Source organism: Magallana gigas, chromosome 9 (assembly GCF_963853765.1).
Source record: "Magallana gigas chromosome 9, xbMagGiga1.1, whole genome shotgun sequence".
Lineage (NCBI taxonomy): Eukaryota > Metazoa > Mollusca > Bivalvia > Ostreida > Ostreidae > Magallana > Magallana gigas.
Window position 1 is genome coordinate 45,521,488 of NC_088861.1, and position 16,179 is coordinate 45,537,666.

General features: G+C 36.0%; 1 protein-coding gene across 8 annotated transcripts; it reads right to left on the minus strand.

Moving 5' to 3' along the window:
• Positions 1–1,054: 1,054 nt before the first annotated feature.
• On the minus strand, positions 1,055–14,624 carry LOC105322056 (uncharacterized). 8 transcript variants are annotated; one of them, XR_010709021.1, is made up of 7 exons: positions 13,672–14,620; positions 12,193–12,368; positions 7,111–7,345; positions 6,637–6,750; positions 4,733–5,769; positions 4,672–4,702; positions 1,055–4,641 (listed from the first exon to the last, which is right to left on the minus strand). XR_010709021.1 is itself a non-coding variant. In XM_011420575.4 (5 exons), the coding sequence occupies exons 1-5, from the start codon at positions 14,351–14,353 to the stop codon at positions 4,838–4,840; spliced, it is 2,139 nt and encodes a 712-aa protein (XP_011418877.4). In that variant the 5' UTR covers positions 14,354–14,620; the 3' UTR covers positions 1,055–4,837. The 8 variants fall into 8 exon arrangements, 2 of the variants coding, with proteins under 2 accessions (XP_011418877.4, XP_065926615.1); XR_010709019.1 differs by lacking the exon at positions 4,672–4,702 and having other exon boundaries at positions 1,055–4,671; XR_010709016.1 differs by having other exon boundaries at positions 1,055–4,702.
• Between the last annotated feature and the right edge of the window lie 1,555 nt (positions 14,625–16,179).

Consider the following 16,179-nt stretch of genomic DNA (forward strand, 5'->3'; position numbering starts at 1 on the left):
TATGCTATATATTTATGTGTTCTTGATGCACATTTTACTACACTTAACTGCATGTGTTGGACGTTTAATACCACAATACGGTTCTAATAATAAATCTCACTCGGGATACACGAGCGACTGACTTCAAAAATATTCCTTCTTATAATAAGATTATTCCCTCCACTATAACCACTATAATTCTTACAAATTATTTTGTTATAGTTTAGGGAATAATTGTACTATAAAAAGATGATAATTTATATCACCAGGCGCCTGTGTCCAGATGGGCTGCTGTTATAGATCATTCAGTAGAGCGTTTTGTCCATTGTGCGTGTGTGTATGTGGGGGGTGTCGCATGGGGCAGGCCATTACTGACTTAAGGCATCAAGTCAAAAATAATCCCAGTAACGGTCATTACTTCTAAACAAAGTGGAACATTTTCTAAATCCGGCGTCGAACACAACAACATGGAGTCAGGAATTCAGTGGCATTACTAACATAATTCTTACATCGGACAGTGGCAGTATTGCCAAGACGTCTGTGTACGGTTGTTTGTTTTACGTCCTCTTGAGATAATATGTTTCGATTTGAAGAACAGATACCAGTAAAAGGCTAAATGAATTACATAATCTCGCAGAGAGGTTTTCTCCATTTAGGTCTAGTTCAAGATTTCTGGATTTAACGATTCACCCCAAAGATCAACTTTATATTCCAATTTAAGGCGCTTTCCAAAGGAAAAATTGCTGTGTCGGAGTATGTCGTTTCCCCATACTCTATTTTGTCACGTCCGAGGAACGAACCCATGGTCTTTCACAAAGGGCGAGATTTCTAACCGACAGGACCATCGTATAGCCCAACCAGTATAGCAGACGTAATCTAGTCTAAGTGTACGCTAGTAAATCGTTCGGATGAATAAGACAAATTATGTACAATCGCAAATTATTGGACCTTACCGACTCTTCTCGGTTATATTTCCAAGTCTGCCGGAAAGGCCCGAGAAGTAGCGACTGGATTGAACAATGTCGGTCCAGTGAGTCGCTCCATGCCCCTCTCTTAAAATTAAAAACAAACAACATTTCACACTTTAGATGTATTTTAATAAACGATAAATACTTATAAAACAACGAGACGATATTTACAAAAAGCAAGAAAAAACGTCATAACAAAACACGTGACAATATAAAAGTCAACCTCAAAGGTGGCAATCACGTGATGTAACATGTCCATTTGGCCTCGTAAAAAGTAAGATAGGCACCTAAGCTCAGGTTACGCTGTGATTATAAGGATATACACATTACAGCTATAATTCTCAATGAGACATCTCAAGGCCTAACATTGATATCGTCAACAGTGATATCTTAACATCATAAAACAGTAATATTTAAAACACCGTCAAAAACAGGTATCACAATAAAAACGACAGAACATCAGACTGCATTACTTAACATCAGACTGCATTACTTAACATCAGACTGCATTACTTAACATCAGACTGCATTACTTAACATCAGACTGCATTACTTAACATTAGACTGCATTACTTAACATCAGACTGCATTACTTAACATTAGACTGCATTACTTAACATCAGACTGCATTACTTAACATTAGACTGCATTACTTAACATTAGACTGCATTACTTAACATTAGACTGCATTACTTAACATCAGACTGCATTACTTAACATCAGACTGCATTACTTAACATCAGACTGCATTACTTAACATTAGACTGCATTACTTAACATCAGACTGCATTACTTAACATCAGACTGCATTACTTAACATCAGACTGCATTACTTAACATCAGACTGCATTACTTAACATTAGTTCTTAAAATTCTCCAATTTCTTTACTAACAAAAACTGAAGAGATGGTTTCAAAACTAGAGCTCTACTACGGCCAAAAATCTAATTTACCACCTCAGTTTTGCTTCACACAGCATGAACTTAAATTAACAATCTTTTGGCTCTATTCCAATGAAAAATCCATCTTCAAATAATTATATCAATCTAAATTACTAATAAAGCTTAATACGTGATGTTGCGCGACATTTCGTTAAAGTCAAAGATAAAAGAATGAAGTTTCTCAGAGGTAAGATGCGCTATATCTCAATCGTTACTGTGACATCCGAGGAAACCAGATTGGCCTTACACAACACATCCGAGGAAACCCGATTGAATACCAATAGTACGTGTACTTAATTCTTTGGTGAACATTTGTAAAACTTTGGCTGTGAATGGAATACATACCAATAACCCCGTGAAAAACATCCCAACCTTTGGTGCGTTACTAAACCTATTTTCATACTAAATTATCGTATTATCTTTGGTCCATACTAAAATGGGAATGAACTTATTACCTGTGCAAAAAAAAAAAACAACATATTTACATGAAGTCTCGTTTACAGCCAAGTGCTTTTTGGCAGATGGAAATTTATTGTCAGACTGAAAATGGAAACGAAGATGCCCATTTTGGGGTGTCACTGAAGACAATATACGCAGATCTGGGGGTGGGGTGTTAGGGGTGTGGACCCCCTCCTGAAAATTCAAATTACGAAATTAACACAGTAAGTTACCCAAAAACAGGCCCGGACCTCCATGAAAAACAAAATTATCCTTAAACCCTCCCCCACCCCCACTGAATTTTTTTTGATCCGCCCATTGAAAACCAATTTCATTTATCTGAAAACCTAATAAAGAAAACCAATACATGACAGTCATTTTACTAGTAACAGTATTACCAGTTATTTTACATGTTCATAACTCAAAGGGAAGTTAAAAATATTCATCATATTCTTTCTCAACTCCTCTAAACATCTGTCAATGCATACAAAATATCATATCTTTAGCCGACAAAAACATGAAATAAAACAAATTTTAGTACATACATGTTACTCCAATCATGTTCCTAGATGGATTTGCTTTAATACTTATCAATTCAGCAAAATTAGTTTTCTGAATTATCTTACATTTAACTGACTATAGATCTTTTAACAGGTTGAGACCAATTGCCCAAAAAGGATTTTGATATAATAGCTGGATGGGGATATAATATCCCAAATGGGATATAAATCTACAGTGCAAACAATGGGATATCAAAGAATATTTAGTAATTTTTGTCATAAATCTGCACAAACATACATTAAATACAACGACTTTTGGTAAACAGGTTTTTCTGAAACTCTTTAGATTGATCCCTAAGAAATTTTGGATATACTACACGTACCTGATAGATCTCCCAACCTGTAGAGTTACCTGTACCTGCTTATCAAAAGCTGGTTAATTTTATGTACTTTAATGCAGATTTACAATATTTTTTGCAAAATCATTTTTTTTATTTTTTGCACTGTAATTTAATTTCCAACTTTGGACATTATATCCTATTTGGATGAATGGCCCCAACCTGTTTGAGTCCCCTTCCTTTTTTGCGATTATAGTGAACACATTTTCACCGGATTTGTTAGGTATGCATACTTATTAACAAATACCACAGTTACAACAAGAAAATCAAGAACATCTGTGAATTATTTACATAAACAAGATGTATGGAATGTCATATAAAGTTGTTAATCTGTTGATCAAGCAAATAAGTGGTTATGTTTTCATCAGTTGTATATACGTATATAATGTCCTATAATGCATGACACATTTAAATTTAATATAAAAACCAATATTGATATCAAAAATTGAAATAAATTACCAAAAATTTAGAAAACAGTTTCAAAAGACTTTAATTTTAAAAATCTTCAAAAGATTGGTTTGATGTTTTTTTTAAATTAGCTATAAATGTTAAAAAAAGGCTAAAACAATTTTTTTTCACTATGGTTTGTAACAAGTGTATATTCTGTACATTGGACTTAAATCAGTTTATCTTAAATCATCAATATGCTTATCAGCAAATCATTTAATTCAAAAACAGTTATCATCAATTCACATAATCTGTGATGCATGACCAGTTACCAGTCATGCATGACATCACTGGCCTTGGTCCACTCATGGCTGAACTTTGCTCAGACGTCACGCATGACATGCAAAGCCTGGTCCGGCCAATCCTGACCTTTATTCAATGACCCCTATCACAGCCTGCAACAACCATGTCAGACACATTTCTCTTTTTTACACGGAAATACCAATCTTATAACATAACTATGTTGTTGTGTTTCAAACTGGATGCAAGTACACAAGTAGACATCTTTACTAAGGTTATAAAAAATACAAAAAAAATTGTTACATAAAACATGTTACACTTCATAACAATTATGGTAATATTATTTATAATAATACTTTCTAACAAATCATTTTTTTATATCATTACAAATCGTTTATCTGATGTTGGATCTGAACCGTGGATGCACAAGCATAGACTCCAGCAGCTCTCAAAATATCGGAGTGCGTGAGCAGGGCCACATCTGATCCAAACCAGGGCAACAATAACGCTACAGCGTAACTCTTACATAACTACACTAACAAAAAACAATAACAATTTGGAATAGGTTCCTATGTACACCAGTCCCTTAACAGACACGTTTGGCACCACTTCTTCTGAGAGACAACACATAAACAGCACTAATACTTTGATTTCTACGCTTCCATCAATGTTGTTTCACCGGCTAAGAGAGCTTATAATCACAGCTGCTGCTTCTTTCTACTGCACATGACCTACAAACATTTCATTCTACTGCACATGACCTACAAACATTTTCATTCTACTGCACATGACCTACAAACATTTCTTTCTACTGCACATGACCTACAAACATTTCTTTCTACTGCACATGACCTACTAATACTTCTGACCACTTGAAGCAACCTTTAGAAACATGACCTTGAGGTTCTGTCTCCTGGAGGTCGGTCATCACTTGTTGGATGCCTGTCCACCCTCCCTGCCTTCCTCTGTACTACGCAGCACCGAGGAGGCCATACTGTTAGCGAACGTAATGAGAGGACTGCTGTGACTGCGATGGACTGGTCCAAACGGCATGTTTCTGGTGCGTGGGATGCGGTCGTACAGCGGGGAGTGACTGATCATTGGGACGTTGTAAATGGATGTAGGCTTAAACTCAGAGGTATGCTGGAACTTGGGAATTAGGTCGTTCTTCAGCAATGGTGGAATGGTGCTCAAGGCTGGCTGTTTTCTCGGTGGAATCTCGTACTCCTCTCGTGGAATTCCCGCATTCAGGTCCGTTAGGCTTCTCTTTTTGACCGGTTTGTGTTTATCCTGCAGCAACTTTGAGGACACCTCTGGTTTCTCTGTTGCGGACGAAGGCTGCTGAGTTGCCAATTTCATGGTGCTGCTTTTGTTACTGAGAACAGACAACACAGCCACATCTTTTTCATGCTGGGAGTAGAAAATCCTGGACTTAAGAGGTTCTGGAATGACCGAGGGAGCATCCTTGCTGTGTACAAGGACCTGCACATTGTCCATCACCCCAGACAACAAGATGGAACTCTCGTCAGGCACTGTGATCTTCAAGGGAGCAATGGCATCGGAGGAGCAGTGTGTGTGGTTCACACTCTCAAACTCCACCTGTTTGACCGCCACCCCTAGGTCCCCCGCCCTGTCCTCCAACATCCTCTCCCTGCTGTCCTGATGGACAAACCGAGACAGGGGATCTATGTTTTTGTGGACCACCGGGGCTGGGGACCCAGACTTGTTTTTGGGGGGTGGGGTGGGGGAGTATTCCCTCATCTTGTCCCCATTCATCAGTCCTAGGTCTATCTTTGGTTTGATGTCCCCCCTAGCCTCACCATTGGATTGATCCACGGGACTGCACATTACCACTAGGCCTAGAAAGATATAATGTAAACAAATGTAATGTAGTGTAAATATAATGTAATGAAAGGTAATGAAACACTATTAACAGTAGACCTACAGAGATAATACATCACACAAAGTAACTTTTCACCAAATATTTACGTCCTATTATCAACACAAAAAAATTATTGCTGAATTGTTTAATCTTTCACGCATAAAATAATAAAGAAATATAAAATTTCATTAATATAAGAGTAAGTACGAAATAAAAACATGAATTTCAGAATAATCATAGTTATCAAATTAATAAAAATATAATTTTTCTGTTGACAGTCAAGCTTTAAATGCATTATGTTTATATTACACTGGTATATAACCTATGTGTCAATAAATAGCCTTGAATAACTATATATAACTACTTGTATAATTGTATATACATTGTACATATTTATTTATTTACTCAACATCAATATAATAATTCCAATTGATTATAAATACATGTGCATCATTTATTGTCTACACTGTCATCAATAAATTGTATCACAATAAATGAGGAGAGGCTGGTGACACCAACAAGAGACCAATCACAATTCTCCCAGAGACTTTGTCAACCAATCACAATTCTCCCAGAGACTTTGTCAACCAATCACAATTCTCACAGAGCCTTTAATTGTCAACCAATCACAATTCTCACAGAACTTTTGTCAACCAATCATTATTTTTCCAGAGCCTGTGACAACCAATCATTATTCTCACAGAACCTGTAACAACCAATCAGAATTCTCTCAGAACCTGTGACAACCAATCATAATTCTCACAACAAATCATTATTCTCACAGAGCCCATGACAACCAACCATAATTCTCACAAAACCTGTGACAACCAATCACAATTCTTACCTCCACCATCGTACTCTACGCGGAATGTCTTCAGCCACTCCACAAAGGTACGAATGTCCTTGACCTCCAAACTGTGAACCACATCAAGGACTTTCATTTTGGCCTGACGCAATCCTAGTTGACACCAAAAAAACCCCAAAATATACAGCTAATTGTGCCACATACGTTTCACATATGTTTAATGTATGTGGCACATTTTGCTGTATAGATACTTGAAGACATATTTTTCTAATTTTTAGAAACTTTATGCAACAATTTCCTTACATTTTATTGTATGTACAGTAAAACAAGGACTGTTATAGCAAACTCACTTAAAACAAATTGACTCTTACCTTGCTTTACTGACATATTTGATTTCATATCAACTAATCTTATCAAGCATAAATTACATGCATAACTATCAAATGAAATTGTGTTTTACTGCAGTAATTAAAAATATATGCACATTAAAAAAAGAAAAAAAGAGAATCTCACCATCTTTGGGGTCGTCAAGGTCATCTGGGTGGTTGTCCTTGACATCAGAGCACACTGACCCCTCTCCGATCCCGGAGTCAGTGCGGGAAACCTGTCTGCGCTGGTGGAGGAGTGGGGAGTTCCTCCCAGCCTCAATCTGGGCCTTCCTGACTGCCTCCAGACAGATGTTCTCAATGACCGGAATGTAAGAACTCTTGATAGCATGGTTTGTGTAGTTCTCAAACAGCCCTGACATCTGTGGTAAAGTCGGAAATTACCTCATAAATTCACATTCTAACAGCCCTAGTATATATCTGTGGTATAGTCGGAAATTACCTAAAAAATTCACATTCTTACAGCCCTTAGGCTAGTATAATTCTGTGGAAATTATCTTTAAAAAATCACAATCTATCAGCCTCGACATCTGAGCGAAAGTCATATATTATCTTTAAAATCATAATCTAACAGCCTTGATATATATCTATGGAAAAGTAAGAAACTATTTAAAAAATTACAATCTAACAGCCCCGACATCTGTGGAAAAGTCAGAAATCATCTTTAAAAAAATCAACAAATCTATAAATTTTAAACAATTCGTAAGAATTAATCTTACAACCTTAATACACCTTTACACCATTCACAACCATGTAATTCTAAACTTTAAGTACTTCGTTAATACTTACATGTATATCGCATAAAAGTCAGATGAAATCTAAAGCAAGCGATTACTTAGACCAGTCAATTACATAATCACAACAAATTTCAAATACCAATATACTTCCATGTTCACAACAACTTTTAATTAAAAATATTTTTTAGAAATGTTCTCAGGTGTATCTAGCTTTCCCGATTTAAAACAGAAACATGATGAGCCATCACATGCCACTGAGTACCAATAGATTTCTATTTTTTCTGCCAGAAGTGCCCAATCTTCAATACCTGTCATACTTCTGATAAAATTCAATAATACTACTGTGAACAATCCCATAACTTCACAGAAAGTTCTAAAGTGAATTGATTACATCTACTCTACCAGTATGTAATTAATCAATTTCATTCACAGCTAGATGCAGCACAAAATTCCTAGCTTAGGTTACAGTGTATCGAATGAAACATTCCTTATGGTAAAATAGATGTACTAACAGTAGTTGGCAAAGACCAAATCATTGAATATATTTACCTATTTATTTACCTATATATTTACCAGTCTAAGAATATCAACGCATGTATAACATAATAGAGTTAAGCTATGGAGGGGGGGGGGGGGTGGGGGGTGGGGGGGTGGAAGGGGTCATTTTATATAATCTTCTTACAAATTTGTAAAAACCATCAAAAGTTCATATCTAATATCAGGGTTATCTCTAAAAATTGAAGTAGAGGGAAGAAATATAAAAACAGAATGGGGGTCTGGGGGTCTTGCTTATAGCTACATTGTGTTGAAATGCAATAATCATGATAATAGGCGGGTAATTAAGGCATTATGGGCGGGGGAATTCCCCGCCTCCCGGGTCTTAGAGACAACCCTGAATATGGAGGGATCCAAGGGTCCTGTAAACTTCAGTTAACACAGCCCAACCCCATCTAGATTTGGGCATGTCTAATAATATTTGAATTTCAAAAATTGTCAGTACAGAGGTAAAGTTATGTCTGCATGGTACTTATGGAAATTAAATTGGAATGGTGTATGTAAAATTATGACTCTGCAATAGAGGATCAGAGTCTTATTAATGCTTGTCATTTTGTCTCTCAATTTAAATTTGCCTGTATACAAGTACAATAATTGTGTGTTTTAAACCCAGAGTCTACACTTTTATCTGGTCAAATGAAGGTCAGAGGTCAAGGACAATGGTAGAGGTCGAATTCTATTAACTTCCATACTAATGGAATGACTGCCTATGAATGAGACAGTATTTCACAGTTACCATGCATCTTAAAATGTTTTCCAAATCGCTGACAAACTTGTTAAAAATGTAAAAAGCTTTTAAAAGTTTATTGGAATATTTCTTAATTGTTTCATCAGCAATTGCATGTGGTTATTTCTGTAGGGTTTAAGTGAAAGTTTTTATTTCCTGTCATCTTCAAATTTTAACCCCACAGGGACATCTTTTAATTTGTACATATGTAATTACCTACAAGTTGGTTATTTCCTCATCATTCACTCCATGCGTGAGCCTTACTCTTAGTCTTTCAAGCACTTTAGATTGATTTTGAGGAAATATCCTTAAGCTCTATCACTGTAACACAGTACTATATTGGGAGTCAGTGGGTTTCAATGAATTGAACACTGAAATCCTGACTAAAGATTTAGTCAATTAAGGAAATGATTCAAAATATATACTTGTTATAAGTATTACTGTTAATTTTATGAAAAAATTGGTGTCATTATCTAGTATTATATTTCTTTTTAGGTTTCTCCACCCTTGATGTTTTCATGGTTTAATCCATGTAATTGATTTTTAAATGTAAAGATCTTAAATATGTAAACAATCAAACTTAACTACAATATTGATATGTTGCTTACATATTTTTAATGCTGTTGGAGCTAACACAGGCACACAATTAGACTGAACGAGCAATCATAGCATCAATTGCTCCCCAATCGAACATCACACAAATTCTTTTATAAAGCATTTTTACAGAAATTAATCATAATTCTTTATTTCATGTATTTACCACTTTAAGGCCATTTGAACTTGACAGTAGGATTGTTATCACATTTACAGTGTATTTTGATATAATTGTTTAAGTAAACCATGAAAAAACAATTAAGCAACAAAAAATGTAAATTAATTACTGTAAATTCCTAATTAAACGTGAGGAATTAATATCTGCGTAAAATCGTGAGAAGCAAATATCGTGGATTTTAAAACCTCGCTTTTATTTATCGGGCAGATGCAAGCTATTTAACATTGTGATAAAAAATTCTCTGTTTGCGATGTTTTATTTCCGCGATTTGATGCAAACCTGTTGAATTGCGGAATTAAGTACTTGCGCAAAATAAGGCATCTACAGTAATATTTAAAAAGAAAAAGTAAGTAAGCTCACATACAAGTTCCCTTAATACATGTACTTGACAATGATACACATGATGAATGACAAGACTAAAAATTTTCATTTTCTACTTTACATGCTTTGATAAGATATATACATGTATATTGAAAATGTTGATCTTTTATTATCTATAGAATATAAATAGATGCCCTTTACATATGCTTCATATGAAATTTTATTATATGCTATTGACATCCTATCATTCCACAAACAAATCTTAGAAATTAGAATTTTGAAATTTTAAATGCTCCTTTAAGCTATTATACAAGATTATGAACTTGTACAAAGCCACAAACTTTTCCTTAAGTAAAACCATTTGTAAATATCTACAGTGGCATACACGTAATTATATCCACAATTTTCCCCAATGACAATATGCAGGTATATGCATGAAGGTATGGTATTTAATGATATTTTGCAATGTTTAAACTAACATCTTAAATCCATATATTTCATTGGTAGACAACTCATTTTAGCCTGTGGCTGTTTTCTTAGTTACATTTAAATGTCTGAATGGGTACAAAGGAAAATTCAGCTCCAGCACAGGTCCTAATATAGAAATGATCGAAGGGTAACTCCACACAAAGTTAAATAACACACTAGGAAGCCCCTAGTCCTGTCAATAGAGACCTTTTTTTCTAGTGTAGATATGTAATACATTTCCCCTTAAGATTATTGAGTTATTCAGGGCTTTCTTAAAGACATAAATTATTACTCTTGAAGTTTTTCAGATTACATGTATCATTGTTCATTGCATGATTTTTTATCATGTCCACAATACACTTTACCATTGCCCATTACAATACACCTGATGTATAATTATTGCCCATTACACAATGTAGCATTGCCCATATTACACAATATAGTATTGCCCATTACATGATTTATGTCCATTACACACTATTATCACATATACCATTGCTCATTACAGAATTTAGCATTGCTCATTACACATTGCCCATTACACAATGTAGCATTGCCCATTACACAATGTAGCATTGCCCATTACACAATGTAGCATTGTCCGTTACACAATGTAGCATTGCCCGTTACACAATGTAGCATTGCCCATTACACAATTTAGCAGTGTCCATCACACAATTTAGCATTGTCCATCACACAATTTAGCATCATGTCCATCACACAATGCATCATGTCCAATACACATGTAGTATGCCATATACACAGTATAGTCTGACACATAATGAAATGAGGATCTAGACTTAGTTGTATTTCTTACTTTCATATGCTCATTTTTATTTTGTAATTAAATACAGGGTGTTCTTTGATTTGTCCGTTTTGTGTAACTCATTACCCAACTTAAAGCTGACACGCTTTCTGATAAAACTTATTAAATAATGTAACCAAAGTTATTGGGAGATACGAAGCATCACAGACAATTGTATGGGACTAATGAACTACATATGTAGGTTGAAATCACTGGATGTAAATGACATGTAAGATATTGGTATACATGTAGATAGCTGTGTGAAAGAGGATAGGATCAGAAATACAAAATCAAATTCCAGATATGTTATGCTTCTTTTGTAAATTCATTCATTTCGCCATCTACACTACTATATTACTAACCAAAGCTTTCAATCAAATATTAGGGTAACAAAAGGTGGTACAAGAGCATTCAGTGTACTGAAGAACTTATCATACACATGTCACTAAACAAACCATTGATGAGATTCATTGCATCACCATGCTAAAAATCTCAAGATGTAAACCCAGGAAATGGCTCTCTCTAGCTGTCACAGTTGTAGTTAAGTTTCAATTTACAAACAAAGTTTTCACCCCGAAAAATGTTTTGTTTAAACAAAGAAACCCATTGGCCAAACTCATAATATTATCAATTATGAATACACATGCATATAACATATGTGTACATAGATTGCTTAATTTAAACCAATTTTACATACAGAGAAAATGATGACCTTCAATCACATAATACATATGCATACGGCTGTGTAATAATGGTATAATTACCTATCCACTGTATCCTTGACATTCAATTTTAACCTAGTGGATACTTTGACCTTGACCTACCTGACAGGTACGGGTCATGATTTTACTGATGGTGCTGTTTCCGAGGGGCGTGTTGTCGTACCAGACATAGTCCGCCGAGACAAAGTTCCGCTTGGGTCGCTGCCAGAACGCCTCGGTCATTGGATGGAGATGAGACAGGTACTGAAGGAAAGAGGCCACTGGGCACTTAGGGTCACCTGGTGAAGGTACCAACAGAACACAGTTAACAAGTAACTACCGGTATAGAGCCTATCGATTCCTCTCTTCAAAAACTGAAAGTTTTAGCACAAAGATTAGTTTTTAATTCATTTAAATTGGCATTATAGCAATGGCAGTCTCAGTGAAACTACATGTAACTCTTCATTGAATGAATGGCATTGCTATCAATTTGTCCCCCCCCCCCCCCCAGCAAAAAAAAAAAAAAATAATAATTAGAACCTGAAATTTATATCTAATGACTTTTTTCCAAAAGTTATCAGAACCCTTGAAAAGGGGGGGGGGGGGGTTACTGTCAATGTGTGGTAAATAAAAAATATGGTGCAAGTCTTGAATGAACTTTACATATTTTTATAATTCCTACTATGTTCCATCATACAATAATATACAATGTCAATTCATTATGTCAATATAAGAATTGCACTCGTACTAAACTCTCAAAACATGTTTAAAGAGGGGATCAAATGAAATACTTTTCAGAAAGTGAAATACGTCATTTGAAACAAATACACAAAGTAGAACTTATCTCTGCCCAAGTGTACAAAAGAGCATGTCATCACGAGTAGTAATAACTGACAATAAGTCATTAACCAAGTCAATGACAGTACAAAAAAAAAAAATGTATATATATAGAGAGAGAGAATGACCTTTGCAACTTTTTCTGTACACATACTACTGATACTAGACCCTATAAAAGTGCCTTTAAACAGGATTTCTTGCTAGTCATATGACAATAGTGTTGTAAAATTTAACAGCAACAAAACTCAATGGTTCGCCTTTGTTACCATCAAGTGGTCTTCATGAATAATAATAACAATTGCCACATTTCATAACAATGAATGAACTTTGACTGCCAATTTTTATGAAATGCTTGGATTAATATGGGATCTCTCATGGTTTGTGATGGTATACAGTCAAACTTTGTTATCCCGAACAAGACGCAACTGATTATTAATAAAAACTTCAAGATATCTGAGCATTCAAGATCTCCAAAAATAAAATACTTAATAAATAAGTGGTTGGGACTTACATATCCACTGTATTCAAGATAAAACTGGCGTGCGACCAGTTCTTCCCGAGTACCATTTCTCACTAGTACATTGTGAATTTGTGATGTCATTTTATCAATTTAACACATAAACTTATAGATGAAAAATGTACTGTTCTGGCAAGAAATGGTACTCGGCCAGAACTGGTCGCACGCCAGTGTTCAAGATATCGAAGTTCAACTGTACATAGTAAATGATTTTATCCAACGAGTTGTAAATAAAGTCAAATTTATACCTGGTCGCTCGTACATGCGTTCGCCGATCTGATTTCCATGAATGACCGAGTCATTTTCACTCAGGCCCCCAATAAGTTCTTTGAAACTAAATTTGGAATTGTACTTTAACCAAACGTATCTTCTTCCCTCCATGTCTGTAGCCACCTCAAAATCAGATTTCGACATCACTCTCAGAAAATCTTTTCCACGATTGCAAATGTACAAATTGACATCGAAAAACACTTTGTTCTGCAGCGTATCTGGTTGATCCAGTTCTAATGCAGGTCCCATGTACAATTTCTTCAGGTCTTCGAATTCTATTCGGAGCCTGTGACATCGCCTAGGTACCTGTTTTACTGTCACATCAAATACACTATTAGCGAGCTCAAAGTCTCTATCTTTCACAATGTCAATTCTATGGTGCTTCATGAAATACTTGTGCAGCCCTGTCCTGATATACTTCAGGGACGACGGGAAAGGCTCCACGTCTTGCGATTTAACCGCGGTGTAGAAATCTTTCAAGTATTCTGCTATTTGTATGGGCGGCATCAACCTAAGGCTCTGCAGGTTGTGGCCTTTCGCTTCCACGTATTCCTTGAAGTAGTTAATTCCAGTGCGAATGACAACTTCAGGCTCTTCCTCGTTTCCATTCCCCTCATCCTCAGCTTCGAACTTGGAGTTAATTAGGTCAGAATTCATCATGATAACACTGTTTATACGCACCTGTACGATTCAGTTTTCCATCTTGTTTCTGTTTTCCGTGTGACGTCACACGAGCATGCTGTCAACTTCCGCTAACAGGTCATTCACGATAACTGCGACGAATTTTATCTCGGGAATTGTTCCTTCTTAGAGCAGCACAATTGATGGACAATTATGTAGTATTAATGTGATGATATTATTATTCCGTCTGCAGACGACATATGGTGCTTTGTGGTTTAATTCTCTGAAAGTAGCAACCTGTATACCCCCAACTATAAAAATGGAATGAACCTCAATAAGTTTTTGCAACATCCGGTGACCGAGTCATTCTCCCAACTAAAGGAATGACGTCAGGCGATCTGTTTGCCTTGCGTAATGGCCTACATTTGTTCTACTGCGAAAGAAAAATTTGTCGGTACAGAATTTTAAATCTCATTCACACTGTTTTATTATCCTGATATATCAGACATAAATATTTACAAAGACACAACACTTCAATGTATACGTTAAGGTAACATGTACTCATGTGAGATAACAGCATGACGTGCATTGTACATTGTACATGCACATGTAGGCCTACATGCAGTGCTTGCACATCTAAAGGACATTTCATACTTGAATGCAAAGCAACCAGTTTTTTTAATCTTTCAAGAGTATGAAATTGATTTCTTTCCGTTTGGTCATTATTAAGTACGCTGCATGACATCGCGAAACAAGACCCACTTTCGAAATCACATGTTAAACGTCACATCGAAAGGAAGACAACTCTTAAAAATATCTACACCCCCCCCCCCCCCAATAACGTTACACACAGAGGCACGGCCTGACGTTATAATAATTATTTTTTACGTAATATTACTTTCAGTGTAATGGGCACTATTCATATATTTTTTCCCTATTCATACGAGAAAATATATTCATGTTTTATTTTAGATTTTAGTATACGTATACAGGCACGTAGCATCAGGGGGGTGGGGGGGGGGGGGGGCTGCCGCCCCTTTTTTTCTCGCAGCAACTAATTTTTTTAGATTTACATATAAAAAATTGAATTATCATGGAGTTGGCCCCCCCTTTTTTTTGGAGGATTTAAAAAATTGATATAAAAATTAGGAAATTAGGATTGGAATTGCAGTTATATACTACGCCAGCCCCACCCCAACCCCCCGCACGGATTAGGAATTTGTCACCCCCCCCCTTTTTATTTATTTATTTTTTTTTTTTTTTTTTTTTTTTTGCTTGCCAAGATTTTTTGGGTGAGTCTGCCCCCCCACCCCCCCCCCCCCCCCACTTTCAAAAACGATGCTACGTGCCTGGTATATACTCATTCAAGTTAAGTAATATTAATTGATTAATGTTCCTTTCATATTTTTAAACAGTTTTCAGACTATCTGACCGGAGACAAATCTGCTGTATTCACGGATTACAACCCTCTGACGTATGTGCTCACCACTGTTAAGCTGGATGCTACCGGCCATCGATGGATTGCTTCGTTATCATCTTACAATTTCAGCATCACGTATAAGCCAGGTAAGATGAATACTGATTCTGATCTATTGTCCAGGCTGCCAGGTATAAGACTGGCAGAGAAACATAAGATTCAAATGTAATTAGAGCCATCACGGCTACAGGAGAGAGGGCGCGTGTACAATACATCTTCGCTAGCCAAGGGTTTTCTGTCCACTTTGCTCCCCATAAACCCTTGGCGGACTCGGTGATGTGATGGCGCTATCTAGCGAGCAACTTGAGTTGCGCCCATTGCATATTTACATTTTAATACGGCATTAAATACAACTTGAAAACATGTTGACTACCGTATATCGGAACAT

Coding starts and splice junctions, on each gene's coding strand:
- LOC105322056 (XM_011420575.4), bottom strand. CDS start 14,353: ATGATGAATTCTGACCTAATTAACTCCAAGTTCGAAGCTGAGGATGAG. Junction 12,369..13,671: donor ACGCATGTACGAGCGACCAG/GTATAAATTTGA, acceptor TACCTTCACCAG/GTGACCCTAAGTGCCCAGTG. Junction 7,346..12,192: donor TCATGACCCGTACCTGTCAG/GTAGGTCAAGGT, acceptor ACTTTACCACAG/ATGTCAGGGCTGTTTGAGAA.